Below are 16,467 nucleotides of genomic sequence, written 5' to 3' on the forward strand. Positions count from 1 at the left end.
GGAATTTACAATACAGTAAATAGCATTTTAAATTTAGAGTGAGTTTTTATGACATTTTGCACACTGCATAGTCATAAGATGGACTCTGTCTCTTCATTAGATAGCACATCATTCACTGATTTCAACATGCTCAAACTGGAACTGGATCTAAATCCTAAATACTAAATACAGTGTGCCAGCCATTTCAATCGCTTTGTGGGACGTCACACACACACGCACACACACACGCACACACACACACCCACGCACACACACACACACGCACGCACATTAAACTGTCCACTTTTGTGTTCTTTTTGCTTCCAGAAACATCACATCCCACTCCTGTCTGAAGGTTTACCATAGAGACCCAGCACACGTGTTCAACCGCCATGCCAGGCCGACCAACACAGAGGGCCGGGTGAGTCAGCCAAACTCTCTTCAGTCTGCTGCCGTCTGTACCGTGCTTTGTATCCCGCAGAGTCCGTACTGCCAACACATGTTCTCAACTTTGTTTCAGACATAAGAAATGCTTGAGAAATGCTGGGTGATTTATAACACGGACATTATGTATTTATTCAGGAGAGCTGAACAACCAGCCATGTATCCGACTACCTGCTGTAATTATACATCACATTAAAGTGTTATTAATGTGTCAACTTCAACATATATATATAAAGCTAGTTGAAGAATATTTAGCCTGCGTCAATAATAATTTGACAGTGATAACTATATAAGAAGCATAGTTTCTCATTATTTCATCTTAGTTTTATTTTGATCTAAATAACTAACAAGTCAGAAAGAAGTAGTCCTAAACAAGAGGAGAAAAGGCAGTGACCTGCATCTCTGCCCCCCCGGTGTCAGCACCCCTGTTACATCATCACAGTGTTCTTTTTGAAATGAGGGAGCTTTTAATGACACTGGTATGAACACAGTCTCAGAAGCCCACTGCTAGCAGGGTGAAACCATCTCTTTGGGACCTTCAACCCCCTGCTGGAGAAGGGGATCGGTGCTGGAATAGATGACAGATGTGGCAAACTCATATTTAAATAGTTCACATCGCACATGTGTTTCCTTCTTCTGCTGTTTCATAGAGAAACATAAAGCCAATTGTTCTCAGAGGTCCAGGTCTTTTGTCACAGAGGATTCTAGCTCAGTATGAGCAGAGCTGCTGCTGCTGCCGACAGACTATTGTCTACAAACATACATTTGTATCGAGGTAAAGACATTATTTTCACCCCTCGGATTTGATTTGGTGAAGACAAAGACATGTACGGTCTTTGATTTAAAGTCTGAAGCAGACAGATGTCCCATGAATAGATGTGTAATCCTGCCTCCTGGTGAGTCTCTCATGTTGGTCTGATGGCCAGTTGAACATCTTTAGAAAAATTCAATACATTCACTACTTTAGAGAATGCTTTCCTCTGAAACATTATCATGACATACAAAAAGGTCAGTGCACGTTGAATTTCACTTCCCTACTTTGTCAGATTGTCTCATCTTTCTGAGTCTTGTTCTCGTCCCTTCATCCGCTCTTCAAGGTGAGAAATGTTCCATGAACACACAGCAGAGGAATATGTCTGACATCAAAGTCTCCATTTTATTTACCCGAAAAAAAGGAAGTGACCACAACTAAACCGCAACAATATGCAGATACTGCAAACATGATGTTGTGTGTGTGTGTGTGTAGAATATGACAGGAAAAATAAGAAGACAATGTATGAATAAATGTTAGCCATCACAGAGTATACTGTGGCTCTGCACTGCACATGGCCCCTCTGAACACACAGTGGTCTGTGTGTGGGAGATCAGGAACAAGGCCACAGTAAACATGTGGAACATCAGGGATGCGTTGCCTCTGGGCCAATCAGTAAAAACTATGTCCTTGTTTTGACCCCTAATTATAGCCTGAAATAGTCTCTGCTGTGCCGGTTTACTTTTCACGTGTTTGTCTGCACTGATTACAGTCTGACAGGGAAAGATTCTGGACTTGGCAGTAATGTTGGGTTGGTGAGACGATCACAGTGTTTGGCTAATCTAGTCCTCACTCTTGGGAAGGGGAGGGTGTTATTTTCTCTGACAGTTATTAGCTTCTCATCGTGACATTGAATGACACCAGTAATTCCTGGTTGCATGAAAGGTGACTCATACACTCAAAGTCTGTTTCTGCTCCTCGTGAGTTTGTTTCCTCCGTGGCAACAAAACACGTCACAGGAGCCATCAGAGAGTCTTGTAGGTTAAACTGGGCTAGCTACCTTATACACGAGGACATGAAGATATGTCGGCATATCAGCATTAAAGCAACCCATAATGCAACATGTTCTTAAGCAAAAAATGCTCACTGTTCCACAGGGACTGGTACTCAGTCCATCTACTGCTGTGAAGATGTAAATGACCAGCCCACCGATATGATATTACTGCACTTTTTAAAAATATATCCAGAAAAGCACAGCGGTTTATGACGCTATGAGACAACTCTGGAAAGTTGAAGTTATCGTCTGTCTTGACAGGTAAACAGTAGAATTACACCATTCACAATACAAGGTATCAGCCAGGAATGTGTCCCTGCATGAATCTGATAGTGGATGATGTCTCATGATACAACTGTTGCAAACGGTGAGACACTTTTCTGTTTGCATGACACTCCCAGCGTGGCCAAACACAGTGTCTGATTGAAGAGAAGACCGCTGTTGTCGTCCTGTGCGGATGTTGGCCTTCTAACAGGAGTGATCACAAACTAAATGACCGGTGTGACCAACTGGGGAGACATTGACATCTTCCTTTCACCGTTTGTAGAGCAGTTGATTGGAGGTCATGTGATGGATGTGAGCTGCCGCTGCTGCAGGAGGACTTTGACGATGTCCATGCTTCATGTTCCCGCTAGTCGAACAGATAAGATGCTGATGGAGGAGGGGCCTCCCTCACTGTCCTCTGCCTTCTGTGTATCTCTGCTGGTCACATACTAAATAACAGAATGTCCTCGTTCATTAGCTTTGTATGTCTTATGCATTATAACTACCACAGTGACCATCTTTTGTGTATTTACAGTTCTACTACTTCAACATTTAAAAATTCGAAATATCAGCATACAGGCAAGTTTGCATTCTTGACTCAAAAGGTAATAAAAGATAATATTCTCAGAAATTGTATCCTTAAATATTACAAATTGACAGACATTCAAAACGATCAGTGTCACTGTACATCATAAGTCCCAGAAATTGTACTACGGGTACACAGGCTATCAAACATAAAAAAACGTTATGTGCCAGTTGAAAATGAGTCCAATAAAGGTATTTATACTCAACAGTAGTAGAATGTTTTTGCTGTACTAAAACTGTCTTGAAACAGTTTATATCATATTTGCACCAGTATAAAACACTCAGCCTAACTCATTTTATCAATTATTTATTCATCTTTCAAAATACTGTTCAAAACAGCATGTGCTCCATGGAGGGGTGGGCTGGACATCATAGGTCACATGTTCAATTACAATGTCATTAAAGATGGAATATATTCATCTTATCATCCAGCCAAAGATACAAAGTCACTAAATATATGCAGAAAAACACAGAGACACGTTTACATAATGATAACTGTTCAGGGGCTACGAACTCTGTGTGTGTGTGTGTGTGTGTGTGCGTGTGTGCGTGTGCGTGTGGGAGAGAAGATGCTGTGAGAGCTGATTCTCAGTGGGAAGCAGATTTTGTTTTTGTGGGGAATCTGTGTCAGCTCAATTATGTGCTGGAACAGCGATGTGATTGACAGCCTGCTCTCCTTGTGTAACTGGTCTGGACATTACACTGCAGGCTTTATTTTATGTGGGATTCTTCAGACTCCTAACGGTTTATGTGTTATGACACGTCGGCTCTGTGTAGGTTTAGAGATCAACGCCCTTTTGAAATAACGAGATGGATTTGAATTGTGGCACCCCCTCAGTCATGCAGGCTGCTGTGCACCTCTCATCTGCACAGCTACCGGGTCTCTGACTGTGTTCATGCGGAGGTAAGTCACAAGCGGCACAAACTTTATCACAACGCTTTTTACAACGTGTGTTTTTCTGTAGTTTGGAAAAGGAGCTTCACAAAGTCAACAGGTTTACAGGACAAACAGATCGGTGTCTGGTTAGGTTTTTGGTGGAGCCTCTAGAATGAGTGTCTATTGTGTGGTAAACTTGACTGATGTCAATTTTCATAGTTGATTTCACACTGTGCTGTGTTCATTTGGTTTACAGCTGGTTGAGTTAAGTCTGGCACAAAAGCAGAGGTTTGTACATCTGAGAAGTCTGTCTGCTGTTGGTGTCTGCACTTAAACTCACCAACCACATTGGGATCAGTAACGAAAATGGAATCTTTGCTTCAGGAAGAAAACGATAACTGGGATTTTTTTTGGGCAGAATACATATTTATTGTTGGCTGTACAATGAGAAATAATGAAGTTGAGGAGGGCAGGCTGGCAACGGCAAAAGGGGCACATTTAGACCAAGTTGTTGAAGTCCTATATATTCTTGTCATAGTGACAATGTAGATTTTCAGTTGTGATGATTGATACTGCGGTGACATTGCATACCTTTTGTAAACCATGACTGTGTGATATTCATATGCAAAACAGTAACACGAACTGGCACTAAAAGTAGCCGAGCTATCAAACAAACTGCAGTGACAATTCTCGGCAAACTCCAAACTCTCGTTAGCCCGTGTGCTAAGGCTAACGAGCTAACAGGCTAACACGCAGCAGTGTACCATCTGACTCTGGTCTGGTGTGTATGACAGCTGGCAGAGTCCAGTATTCAGGTGTATGGTACCGGGCGGTCTCAGCAGCGAGCGCCAGCTGCACTCTTAAAGCTGAATTTTGTCAGCTTAAGTCCTCCTTATGCACGTGTTTTATTTGCTGTAAGTCTATGCATTTAGTACATTTTTCATTTCACAGCATAAAGAGATGTGTGAATGGGTGAATGACAACATTAAAGCGCTTGAGTGTAGTCGGAAGACTAGAAAAGATCTATACAAGTACAATCTATTTACCATTTTTTGTCTCTACCATTGCCAGAGACAAAAATCAGGGACAGAATGCAGTTTGCATCTTTGTCACCATTTTTATTTTATTTTTACCTCGACTGAGTTTGCACGTCTGATTACGCTCTTAAACATTATTCCATTTATATGGCTGACAGTGAGTTTGGAAACATGTAAAAGCTGAGTAGGTGGGAGCTTTTGTTAGTGGTGGAGAGTGTATGGCTGTGGCTATGTTTGGCATGTGTGTGTGTGTGTGTGTGTGTAACTTTCCATCTGTTAGTTGACCGATTGTTGAAGATGGATTTGACTGATGGAAACATCCTGATATGTGATTATCTGCTATTCACTAATTAAATGTGTGCATGACCCCAGTTGTATCAACAAACTGCATATTTTATGATGTGATATTACACAGTCAGGCTCCATCATACTACATCAAACTTCACCGATGAGCTCGAACACATATTCAAATGTCAATTTGATCTTAAACTTCTTCTCTTTTGTGGATTTTCCAGATTAGAGCTGCAGAGCATACAGCATGTTAAGCTTGATTTAAATGGGACGGAGTGAATGCCATCTAAGATCGGGCTCTATTATTCTGAGTTGCATGTGTGTCGTGATGTTGCTGTGTGTAGCACGGAGAGAAGAAATGCTTGTTAACTTGATCAATGGTGGGAACCCGAGAGAAGGACAGACACAGTGACACTGTTGGAGGCCAAACTTCAGAAAGACCTTCCAGAGATTGATTCAGTGTAGTGTAGTACAGTCCGTACTGTGAATGTAACGGCACAAAATAAATGGTTTTACTCATTAATTAAAGACAAAAAACTGAAACATCACATTGACACAAGTATTCGTAGGTAAAACCACAGCTGGATTCTTCTCTGCAGACCCTCTACAGCTCTGTCAGGTTGGATGGAGACTGTCTTTCAGTTCTCTCCAGATGTTTGACTGGGTTCAAATCCGGTCTCTGGCTGGGCCACTCAAGGCCATTCACCGTTGTCTCTTGACTGTGTGCTGTGGGTCATTGTCCTGTTGGAAGGTGAACCCAGTGTGAGCTTTTGAGGCTTGCTAAATACTCGCCCGCGATGCGAATTTGCAACAGTTGCAAACACTTGTTCAATGACAGGTCGGAATATATTTGTGCCAGCTCGTTCTTCATAAAATAATGATAGATTAAAGCTAAGCTTTGTTTGTGTGTCAAAGCTGACTGCTGACAGCATCGTCAAAGCCACCTGCACACGTACAAGCTACTGCTGTGGTGCTGATGGGAACCACAGCGCTGATGTTGGGGATGAAGGTGCTGATGATGTGGACGGCAGAGCGCTGAGTGCCATCAGGAGTCTTTGAACTTCAGCTTCACGATACCTTCTGCCAGTGTTTCTCCTCACCTGGCCAGTTGGTAGTTTTTCGTTGTTTTGTTTTCAGATGTGAGGCTCCAAGAACAGAACATGATTTACAGAAATGTATGATTTTTTAATATTGAGCTATTGAAATGAAATAGAATTAATTGAAGTGAAATACAATACTCTCAGCCCAGATACTCTCAACTTAACACCCAAAGTGCCTCACAAAGCAAGAGAAAAAATTAACGAGTAAATAAAAGACAACAATACAATATTGCAACAGTAACAATTACAACAATTAACAATGAAATAATTAAAAGTCACTAAAATAGATGGAGATAGTATGAAAGCCAATGATTGCGGCTTACAAAGTAAGTCAATAAATGACAAGGCACTTTAAGTAAAAGCCAGGCTAAAGAAATAAGTCTTAAGGTCCACAGGTGATGATTGATTATACGCTTACATACTTTTACTTTAGTAATATTTTGAATGCAGGACATTTTTTTTTTTTTTAATCGTGGTATTAGCACTTTCACTTCAGTAAAAGAACGTAGTACTTCTTCCACCACTGGCATTAATCAATGACATAATGGCTTAGTCAGTCCCTCCCATCTGCACCTTCATTGTCTTTCCCTCCCCACCAGCCTCCTCCTCTCTCCCCTCGTATTGCTCTTTACAATAATCAGCTATAGACCGCTTCATGTTTGGAACACGGTAAGAGCTAAATGGAATAATATCATTCATATCAACCCGTTCACGTAAAAAGATTGGTGCACGCACGTGATACCCAGTGCATGGAGCATACCCGGTGAGCGTTCAGCCGTGATGAGCGCTCGCTCGGCCCTGCCTACGCCCTCCTAACTGCTCAAAGCTCATTCGTGAACGTGACTTTTGAGACTTTTGGAGGCGTCGATGGAATAGACGGTGGCTGATGTCCCAGCTCCATAGTGATCATGACTTGCATGATTGCGACCACGTGACGTTAGTTTGCAGTTTGCTGTGGTGATCTCTGTAACCTGACTGCAAAGTCTCAAATATATTGGTGTTTTTACAGAAACTATTAACCTTTTTCCAAAATCTTACATATTATACAGCCTAGTCTGGTTAATATTCTTTCTAATTGCACTTCGTGTTTGAGAAAAATCACGGGACATGTAGAAGTGGGATTTATCATCACTGTCAATGCTTGTAAAAAAGAACCTCAGATTGTTTTTGTTAAGATAAGTGAGCCTGTCTGGCATTTCCCCGTGCCTCATTCTATCCTGAGAGGTGGTGACAGAGAGTATTATAGTGCATCTGGAGTTTACTTTTCCTTCATCTTCTCAACAATATCTTTTAAGCTTAACAGTCAAAAATAAAGTCTGACATTTTTGGCATCTTTCGACTTTTCGAGATTTCCAAATAAGAGTTGTTTGAGTTTCAGTAACAGTAACGGCAGAACAGGAGTACGATGAGGATACTCGTGCTCATTGCTTCTGATGAAATGGTTGACAGAGCTCCGTGATGGCAGAACCTGATATGTAAAACAGGCTTAGTGGGACCACACTAAGCCTGTTTTGAAAGAAATGCAACAAGTTTAGGCCTGTTTACTGGTACAATGGGCACGTTGATAGAGAGCGGCTGTAGAACAACTTATCACAAATTACCTTCTGCTGTACATCAATGATACGCAAACTAACATTTGCCCTTATACAACTAGGTAATGGCCCGGGAAGACATTACGTTAACGAAAACAAGCAGTTGTGAGGTTTCCACATCAGCAGCATATGAACTGGCTGTTCCTGGATCAGCCTGCCAGTCACAGTCTGCCAGTTTGTTTGTCAGAGCTGTTTGAAGTCAATCTGATCTCACACATGTTGATTCACTGTCTTCATCAGGGCATTTCGACGCTTGGAGGGCTTCCCACAGTGCGTGCACAACTTTCACACACACACACACCTGCATGCCTACACACACACCTGCATGCCTACACAGGGCTTCTCTGTAAAAGCAGTTTTTCCTGCACTGGGTTTGTTTTGGTCTCTGGGAGCATGTCTGTTGACGTGCCTGCAGTTTCCTCATCTCATGCACACCTAGCAGACGTCACATTAAAACAAGCTTTCCCTCAGTTGGCACAAATTTACATGTACCAATCCAAATACTGTTGCTTTTTTTTCATTCTCTATCTACAGGTTGAGATTAAGTCTTCTGAGGCTGTTCTTTTGAGAGGGTGAACATGAACAATACGTGCATGAAATGTGCATTCCTGGCTACTTTTTCTAATCTTTGTATCAGATAAACAAACACTCCCTTCCCTGCTGCTGCTTAAGACGAGGTACAAACGGGAAGTTGGCCGACTGTAAAACCAAACCAAAGCGAAACACTTTGTAAAGCTGAGGGAAGCTCATCGCAATGACTTGACACATTACACAAAGTCATGTGATCCATGGTTCATGTGGAAGATTGATTGGTGCAGCTTTGAAATGGAATTTAAAGTAGTTCCAATTCCTCCTGAGAAGAACGACAGCATCAGCTTCAGCCGATGCCCCAACACATCATGTGTTTAGGTTGAAGTGACAAAGCCCTCTGGGAGCTGTTGCTCTATGATGGGAGCAAAGGAGGACGTCAGATGACGTCATCACAGAGCAACAGAGTCCAGAGAGGTCGGGATGGATGGGTCAACAAGACATCAGGCTTTCACACAGCAGACCTACAGACTCATGCGTTTTTTTTTAACCATAACCACGTGGTTATTATTGTTTCCATGACAATAAAAGCCCTTTAACCTTAACACATTGGAACACAAACCATGAGCTTTCTCTAATCCTAAACAAGTTGTTTTTGAGAGGATTCAGGAGGTTATACTGTACAGTCCAGCACTTTTGTCTGTGGACATTTTCTTGGGTTGGTGAATTTTGTTGAGAGGAAATTAACTCTTCAATAAGTATATTCATTCACTTGTCTGAGCAATGACATTGACACTGTGGTTGGTCCTTGCAGATCTCCAAAGAGGTGTTGTACAGCAGTCACAGTCCGGTCCACATGGCGTCGTCCGGCCGCAGCACCCTGCACAGCCTGCAGGGCTCCATGTCCCCACCCATGGTCCGCTCCATGCCCTCGTCCCCCTCCAGGATGGCTTACGGTGGGGGGAGCACAGGGGGCAGGACGGGGATGGTGGATCCGGGCAGCGCCACATTACCACGGGAACGCCTGTCAGGGGTGGGCCGATCCAGCTCCCTCTGCACCAGCAGCAGCTCTATACTGGAGAGGAGAGACGTGAGGCCTGGTGAGAAACCTGCAGGGATTTGTTTGATTCATACGCAGTGTGTCTCCATGCTCATCTGATGGGACATGTAGACTGTCATGGCATGGCAGAGCCTGAGATAAACAACACTTAATAAACATGAACACATGTTAAAAACGTTCACATGCACAACTAGACACTGATCCAGGAGGCTTATTTTATCGGCCCTACACATAACTACAGATTGTAACATTACATGTTAACAGCATATATTTACATTTAGAACTATGACATCATAGTCTGATCCAGTGAACGTCGGATGTTTGTGTGTGTGTGTGTGTGTGTGTGTGTGTGTGTGTGTGTGTCAGATGACGACGCCGGCAGCAGTAAGAGCATGGCCCTGGTGGTGCGTGGTGAAGGAGGACCACATTACCCAGACTCCTACTGCTCCTCCCTGCAGGACGGAGGAGGAGGAGGTCGCCTGAGCATGGCCTCCTCCCAGTGTAGCGCTCCTCCGTCTCTCGCTGCAGACATGGTGGACGCTGGGGTCACAGGGATCCCAGGGGGGCTGCAGCAGTACCGGGCCTCCGTTAAACCTCTGATGGGCTACGGAGAGAGCCTGGAGCAGCAGACACGCTTCCTCCACAGGTACACACACACTGGTTTAAAACCCAATGCAGACACATACACTTCTGTCTTTGGAGACACATACATGGAAACCTGCTGAAATTGGACTCGGGGAGTGTTTGAAGGTGACTGCTTCTGTCACTTCCACTTTGTGTGCAGCAGGAGGCGACAGCAGAGATCAGGAAGTGAGAGGATGACAGAGGTCATACACCAGCTTCAGCCTGCTACCGTAGCAACTGCAGCAGACAGTAACTACCTGTCTCTGCTAGGTCTGCAGATCCACAAGGGTTTGCCTAATATTGCCTTTTCCTCTTTCAGAGCTGGAAAACATGGATGAAACCAATATCATGTTATCAATAGGAACACGTTTTCTGCATTGCACGGTTATCTAATCAAACAATACTCTTCACACAGAGTTTCCAGTTGTTGCTCTAGCCAATGTTAGAGCAGCTGGTGTATCAGTTTACAGAGCAGTCAAACAAACTCAGTCCGTGATAATTACAACTGTTATCTCATTTCATGCTGCGCACACACACAGTGTTCCACACAACAGCAGGATGCAGTCAGAGCGGTGGGAGGTGTGCTGCTCTTTTTCTAACAGCTCACTGGTCCGCTGCTCCCTGACAGATTTACAGATTATTGCTGTCAGCTCTAACCTCAGTGACAAATACGTTGTGTTTGCTGTAACTGCTTCACAATAAAAGCCTGTTGAAGTGATTTAATGTGTGTCATCAGTGAGATAATCCAGCTCTGGTAGGAGTATAGGAGAGTGAACAGGGAGGAAGATCTGATCAGTAATTGGTTGGAATACAATAATATCTTTTTTTACCAGTGGGGACCCGGCACACTGTCCATGTAACCAGCTGTTTTACCACCATCCAGGCAGAAAAGCAGGAAGTATGGAGACAGCCAGCTTCCTCCAATGGGAACCAAAACACCACCCCCTTCCCCTCACAGAGTCAATGAAGTCCGGATGACAGAGGGACAGATCGTTGGAGGGGTGGGCCTGGTGTCTCCGGAGAGGATGTCCCCTATTCGCCGGTCCCTGCGGCGGGACAGTAACGGAGCCACAGTGGAGATCGTGAACAGAAGCAGAGGAAGTGGCTCCTCTACCTCGTCTGTCTTTATGGACAGCCCGCTGGGACAACCTGAGAGACTGTTTCAGGGTCATGTGACTGTCGGCAAAGTCCAGAGGTGAGCTGAGATCCCCTTCATTACTTCAAAGTGAGCACTTAACGAGGTGTGTATTCAGTACCATTCCACTGAGTCCTCCTGCAGGATATCTTCACACCTCGAGAATTCTAACGCTATCACAAACTTAGCTTCTTTATACCAATTCACTTTTGACTCTCAAACAACAAGTGCTTTAAGAATACCATGTGCGGTTTTGACCACTGGTCGTGCTATGGAGTACAAGTTGGTGACCAAATTGTTTGTTTTTTGTTAGACCTCAAGGATACACTTGAAATGCAGCGGGCAAGAGCAGAATGAAATCCGCTGATTCAAATCAACAGTGTTGGTTTTGGTTGGTAGAATGTGGTCCCTGTTGTTATTACAAAAGATCTGTCCCTGATAAAGACACATAATTATTATATCGGTCCTAAAGTACAAGATCTGTAAACGACTTGAGAGAAATACCACGCAGTGATGAGATCCATCTCATACATTAGCATTGCATACAGTGGAATTAAAGAGCTGAATATGAAACACGTCGTATGATTTACAAAGCTACCTCATGTTTAAATGTGATGGATACAGTACATGTGTTTGTATTTTGCAGTGAGAGGATGAAAGCCATGGAGGAGCAGATAGCCAGTCTAGCTGGTCTGGTGCACAATGCTCTGTCTATGGGCCCAGATGTTCCAGGAGTCAAGGACGCTGTCAGGTCTGTTCCATCTGCCTTCATCCCTTTAAGCCAACAGCAGCACATCCAATAAGTTCTTTAGATGCAACCACGAAATAATTCTTAATAATGGTTATAGAATAGACCTGTACTGGACAAGTCTTCAGGTACTAAGATGAAATGAGTTCTGTACACTGTACTAGTGGCTAGACCAAGGATGGTTATGTTCACTATGTAACTCTGTCTGTGTGTCTTTTCAGTGACAATACTGAACACAAACTCAACAGAGCCGGTGAGATATCCTCTTATTATAACAGATGGTGACATTACCTGCCACCGACTACATACTTATGCTCTGAATATAATGACCTTTCTTTCACCTTCAGGAGTGTCATCTGAGCCTCAGGTCCCAGCTGCTGTGATTGACAGTTTCAGCCCCGCCCCTCTGACGCTAACGGCCCCTCCCTCTGACAGCGGGCTACAGCAGAGCTTGGTGTTAGCAAAGAGAGATGTGTGTGATCTGCGGCTGCAACTCAACCACCTCAAACACTTACAGGTACTGACCCCGTACACTCACTGGTTAGAATCAAGGCAGCATCAATCATCAATCATCATCATCATCACCATCATGATGATGGCTGAAACAGATGCAAAATGACCAGACTGTAGAAAGGAAAGGACAGTCTTACATTGTGCTGTATGTACGTGGATTGCAGTGATGCGAATACAGGTTTGTGTTAGCCTTAAAGTGACACACTAACAAATACAAAAGTGACCTGGTGGTGTACCATAGACTGTAAATAAGATGAATGACGTGTCACAACTTCCTGCCACACAAAAATGAAAATATTCCGCATGCAGGAACTGTCATCTTGCCCGTTTGACATCATTTGGAGCTAGAGTCTGCGCTGTAGTGATTGGCTAGAGGAGCCGCAGTATCAAGGTCCCGCCCGTGCATCCGCCCGAGCCAATCCCGGGCCGAGCGTTACCGACACTAGCGCCACGATAGCTTTTTGGCTAGAAAGACACAACAATTAACCATATTGTCTCTTTAAATATATCTATGATGAAATTACATCATTACATCTTTATATACAGTCCATGTTTGAAAACAGACAATCACAGTTATGGAAAGTTAAAGTTCCTACTCTACTTGCTTTTCCCAAAGCATCCAGCTCCAACTACTTCCTTCAGAGTAGCTGTGAATCATGACATCACACCCCCTTTTTACAGCATCACATAACTCATTCAAACCAAACAGTTAAACAAACAGCAGTGTGATAAGAATGACAAAAATGTATTTCATGTGTACTCAGATGCTTCAGTTTGGCCCACGTCCCATCTGCTACCATGGAGGGGTAGTATTTATGACCAGTACTGCAGCCAGCCACCAGAGGCCATGAGATGTTCAGGCTCTGTGTGTACACAGTGAAAGGGAAGTTAGAGAGTCTTTAGCTTCAGTCATGTGACACATTTCTGAGTGAAACACAAAATGTAAGGGTGATTGAGATCAAATCTTTAAGATGTGATTGGATCGCTCAAAGTGGGCGTGGCTTTATGAATGCAGCACAATTACAGAGCTGTAGAGAGATGATGAGCTGTAGCTGTTAACCTGCACCTGAAAAGTACTACATTAGACCTTAACAATACTCTTTAGAAATGTGAATACCGTTTTTACCGGCTAAAACACAAACGCACATCTCTCACTCACATGTTGCTCTGCTAGGACGGGGTTAGCTTGTCAGCTCAAATCACATGCTTTATACAACCGACCTTTACTACAAGATGAGTCATCAAAAATACTGTTATGTAAAGAGGAGTTTTGTAAAAACAAACCCACTTGTATTGACACATATTTATAGCATGTAACAAGAAATACATGAACAATCCGAACGGACGCAGGATTGGTACCGTTATGTGTTTTTTCTCTTTTACACACAGTACACTACACATACAGTAACATACTCTCTACAGTAGCTAGTCAACATAGTGTTTTTATCTTTTATGGTATCAGCATAATATTAGTTCTACGGTTGCTGAGTACGGCTTTTGGACCAGTTACACACTGATCTGATCATAAAGTCTGATTTCTTTTACTTTATTTAGATTCAAGGATAATGTATTGCTAAGATGTAACCCAGGATTGTACAAGGAAATGCAGAAAACACAACAGTAGTTCCTGGTATCAGGTGTACATCGTGTTGATCACAGGTACATTTCAGCCTTGCAGTATATGTTAGGTCCTGGGCCATCACAATCATCCTCTGTGGACAGTGATATCCACACCAGATCTATTGGCAATGACGTCAGTAGTTGTTGAAATATCTTGCACCAAAGTGTTGGAGGGACAGACTGACCGACACACACTGCCGTCCCTCAGGCCTCGCCACTAGCGAAGCAAAAAAAAGGTTCTGTTGTTGAATCCTAACTCCTGAGTTGTTCCCTGTGTCTTAGCTGTCAAACCAGGAGAGCGTGACCTCAATGCTGCGGATGGCGGGTCAGGAGCTGGTGGTGCTGATGTACGATCGGCTGGCTCAGTCTGAGGAGGCAGTGTACAGACGGAGAGCTGGGATGGAGGAGGAGAGGATCCACTACCTGGCTACAGAGGAGAGAATACTCACACAGCTCCGGTGAGACTTTGAATTTCCTCCTGAGTATTTAGCTTTGAAGACAAGATTATGTAACCCTTGAAAGAAGATGAAGTACAGTCCTCTCAAATAAAAGGTTGATTTTTTTAGCAATGAAACACAGCCTCGCTGCTACAGACTTGGTCTGGTATCATAAGCTACTGGGCTAATGTTAGCAACCTTTCGATATATTTTGGTGTTTTATTGACATTACTTGGTCAGTTCACTGACTTTATCACTTCATTTGTGCCACTGCAACACTACATCTTAGCATTGACCATTCAAAAGTAATCAGCACATGTGGACACATTGACCACTGTACCACACAAGTTACATACGATTGTTTAACAGATTAAAGAACCCTCCATTACCAGGCACCTCGTTCCTCACCTGCCTTCTCCTCCGACACCCTCCTTCTAAACTAACCCCCTGACCCCAATACCTCTAACATTTACTGGGATTAAAAAACTGAAGCATTCCTTCATTGAGATTGACTGTTGAATTTCCAACAGACAAAAGGCCGAGTAGAGGAACACTGGATCAAGGCCATCCTACCACTACTACCGTCGCTCAGCACGAAAACAATGACAACGGAAAGTCAATTAAAATCATTTATTTTGTGGTGGACTCAAATGAAACGCATATACGTGACTCTGCATGGTCAGACATAGTGAGGTAGTGTTAGCTATGGAGAAAGACCACCTATGGTGGGTGGTAGGGGAGCTGGATGTGTCCGACAAACACGGGACCTTCAACCAATAGACCGGTGTTCAACACAATGTGTCCAAAAGTGTTGTCGTGAAGTGAAGCTTTTGTGACGGTTAACTAAGTGGTTTTGTTACCTGACTCTAACTTCTGTTGTCGTAGCGTAATGTCGTCCCGAAACTTGAAGTTCACCGTGAAAGAAATGGACGATTCCTGTCGCTCAGCACGAAACCAATTGATTGTTTCGTGACTATTTCACAAACTGCCCTGAGACTGTGTGTGTGTGTGTGTGTGTGTGTGTGTGTGTGTGTGTGTGTGTGTGTGTGTGTGTGTGTCAATGTTTTTGTATTTATCCAAAAGTGAAGGTGCCGTTTTTAATTTTTTATTTTACAAACCTCATGTTGCATAACATTATGCTACTTTATGTTCCAGCGTGGCTCCAAAACTAACTTAAAAAGTCGCAATCCTGCATTGTAACATACAAGTAAAGGTCCTGCATTCAAAATATTACTCAAGTAAAAGTACTACATCATTAGCATGAACATATACTTAAAGTACTATAAGTAAAAAAGTTTATAACACAGAATAATACACATATATATATATACTGGATTATAAATAATTATAAAATAATGGATGCGTTAATATGGTCATCACTCTAATGTTGCAGCTGGTAAAGGTGCTCATTTTAATGACTTCATAGTACTTTATATTGGCTACTGCTGGGTAGTTTAATCTATGATAATACTGCATTTATTAGTTGATTACATTGAATATTAATAATCTGAATGTGTAAAGTAACTACAGCTGTTAGATTTATGCAGTGGAGTAAAAAGTACAGTATATTCCTCTGAGATTTAGTGGAGTGGAAAGTAACATAAAATGTAAATACTCAAGTACTAAAAGTTTCCTACTTAAGTACAGTACTTAGTAAATGTACTTAGATACATTCCACCATTGTTAGTTTTTTCCAAGGTGGCATAGTGCATTAAAAACCTTCACAATAGAGCTAATTTGTCATATATGTTTCCTAGGGGGACAATGCCCCGGGAAGGACCTTACCCACAGAGACCCCCCCCGAGTGGTTCCAAGACGTGAGCACGCC

The 16,467-nt window shown here is 43.0% G+C and overlaps 1 protein-coding gene across 1 annotated transcript in view; it reads left to right on the forward strand.

Annotated features, from left to right (window-relative positions):
- The window catches only part of LOC116398341 (sickle tail protein homolog), a gene marked incomplete at its 3' end in the record, with an annotated part of 79,965 nt that overhangs the window by 46,552 nt on the left and 16,946 nt on the right, over positions 1 to 16,467 (forward strand). Inside the window, exons 5-12 of the mRNA XM_031874565.1 lie at positions 307 to 400; positions 9,317 to 9,602; positions 9,929 to 10,208; positions 11,070 to 11,381; positions 11,968 to 12,072; positions 12,291 to 12,322; positions 12,417 to 12,586; positions 14,485 to 14,660. Of these exons, the coding sequence (XP_031730425.1) occupies positions 307 to 400; positions 9,317 to 9,602; positions 9,929 to 10,208; positions 11,070 to 11,381; positions 11,968 to 12,072; positions 12,291 to 12,322; positions 12,417 to 12,586; positions 14,485 to 14,660 (1,455 nt within the window). The remainder of the gene's footprint in view (positions 1 to 306; positions 401 to 9,316; positions 9,603 to 9,928; positions 10,209 to 11,069; positions 11,382 to 11,967; positions 12,073 to 12,290; positions 12,323 to 12,416; positions 12,587 to 14,484; positions 14,661 to 16,467) is intronic.

Source organism: Anarrhichthys ocellatus, unplaced genomic scaffold, assembly GCF_004355925.1.
Source record: "Anarrhichthys ocellatus isolate YVR2014 unplaced genomic scaffold, GSC_Weel_1.0 scaffold82, whole genome shotgun sequence".
NCBI lineage: Eukaryota > Metazoa > Chordata > Actinopteri > Perciformes > Anarhichadidae > Anarrhichthys > Anarrhichthys ocellatus.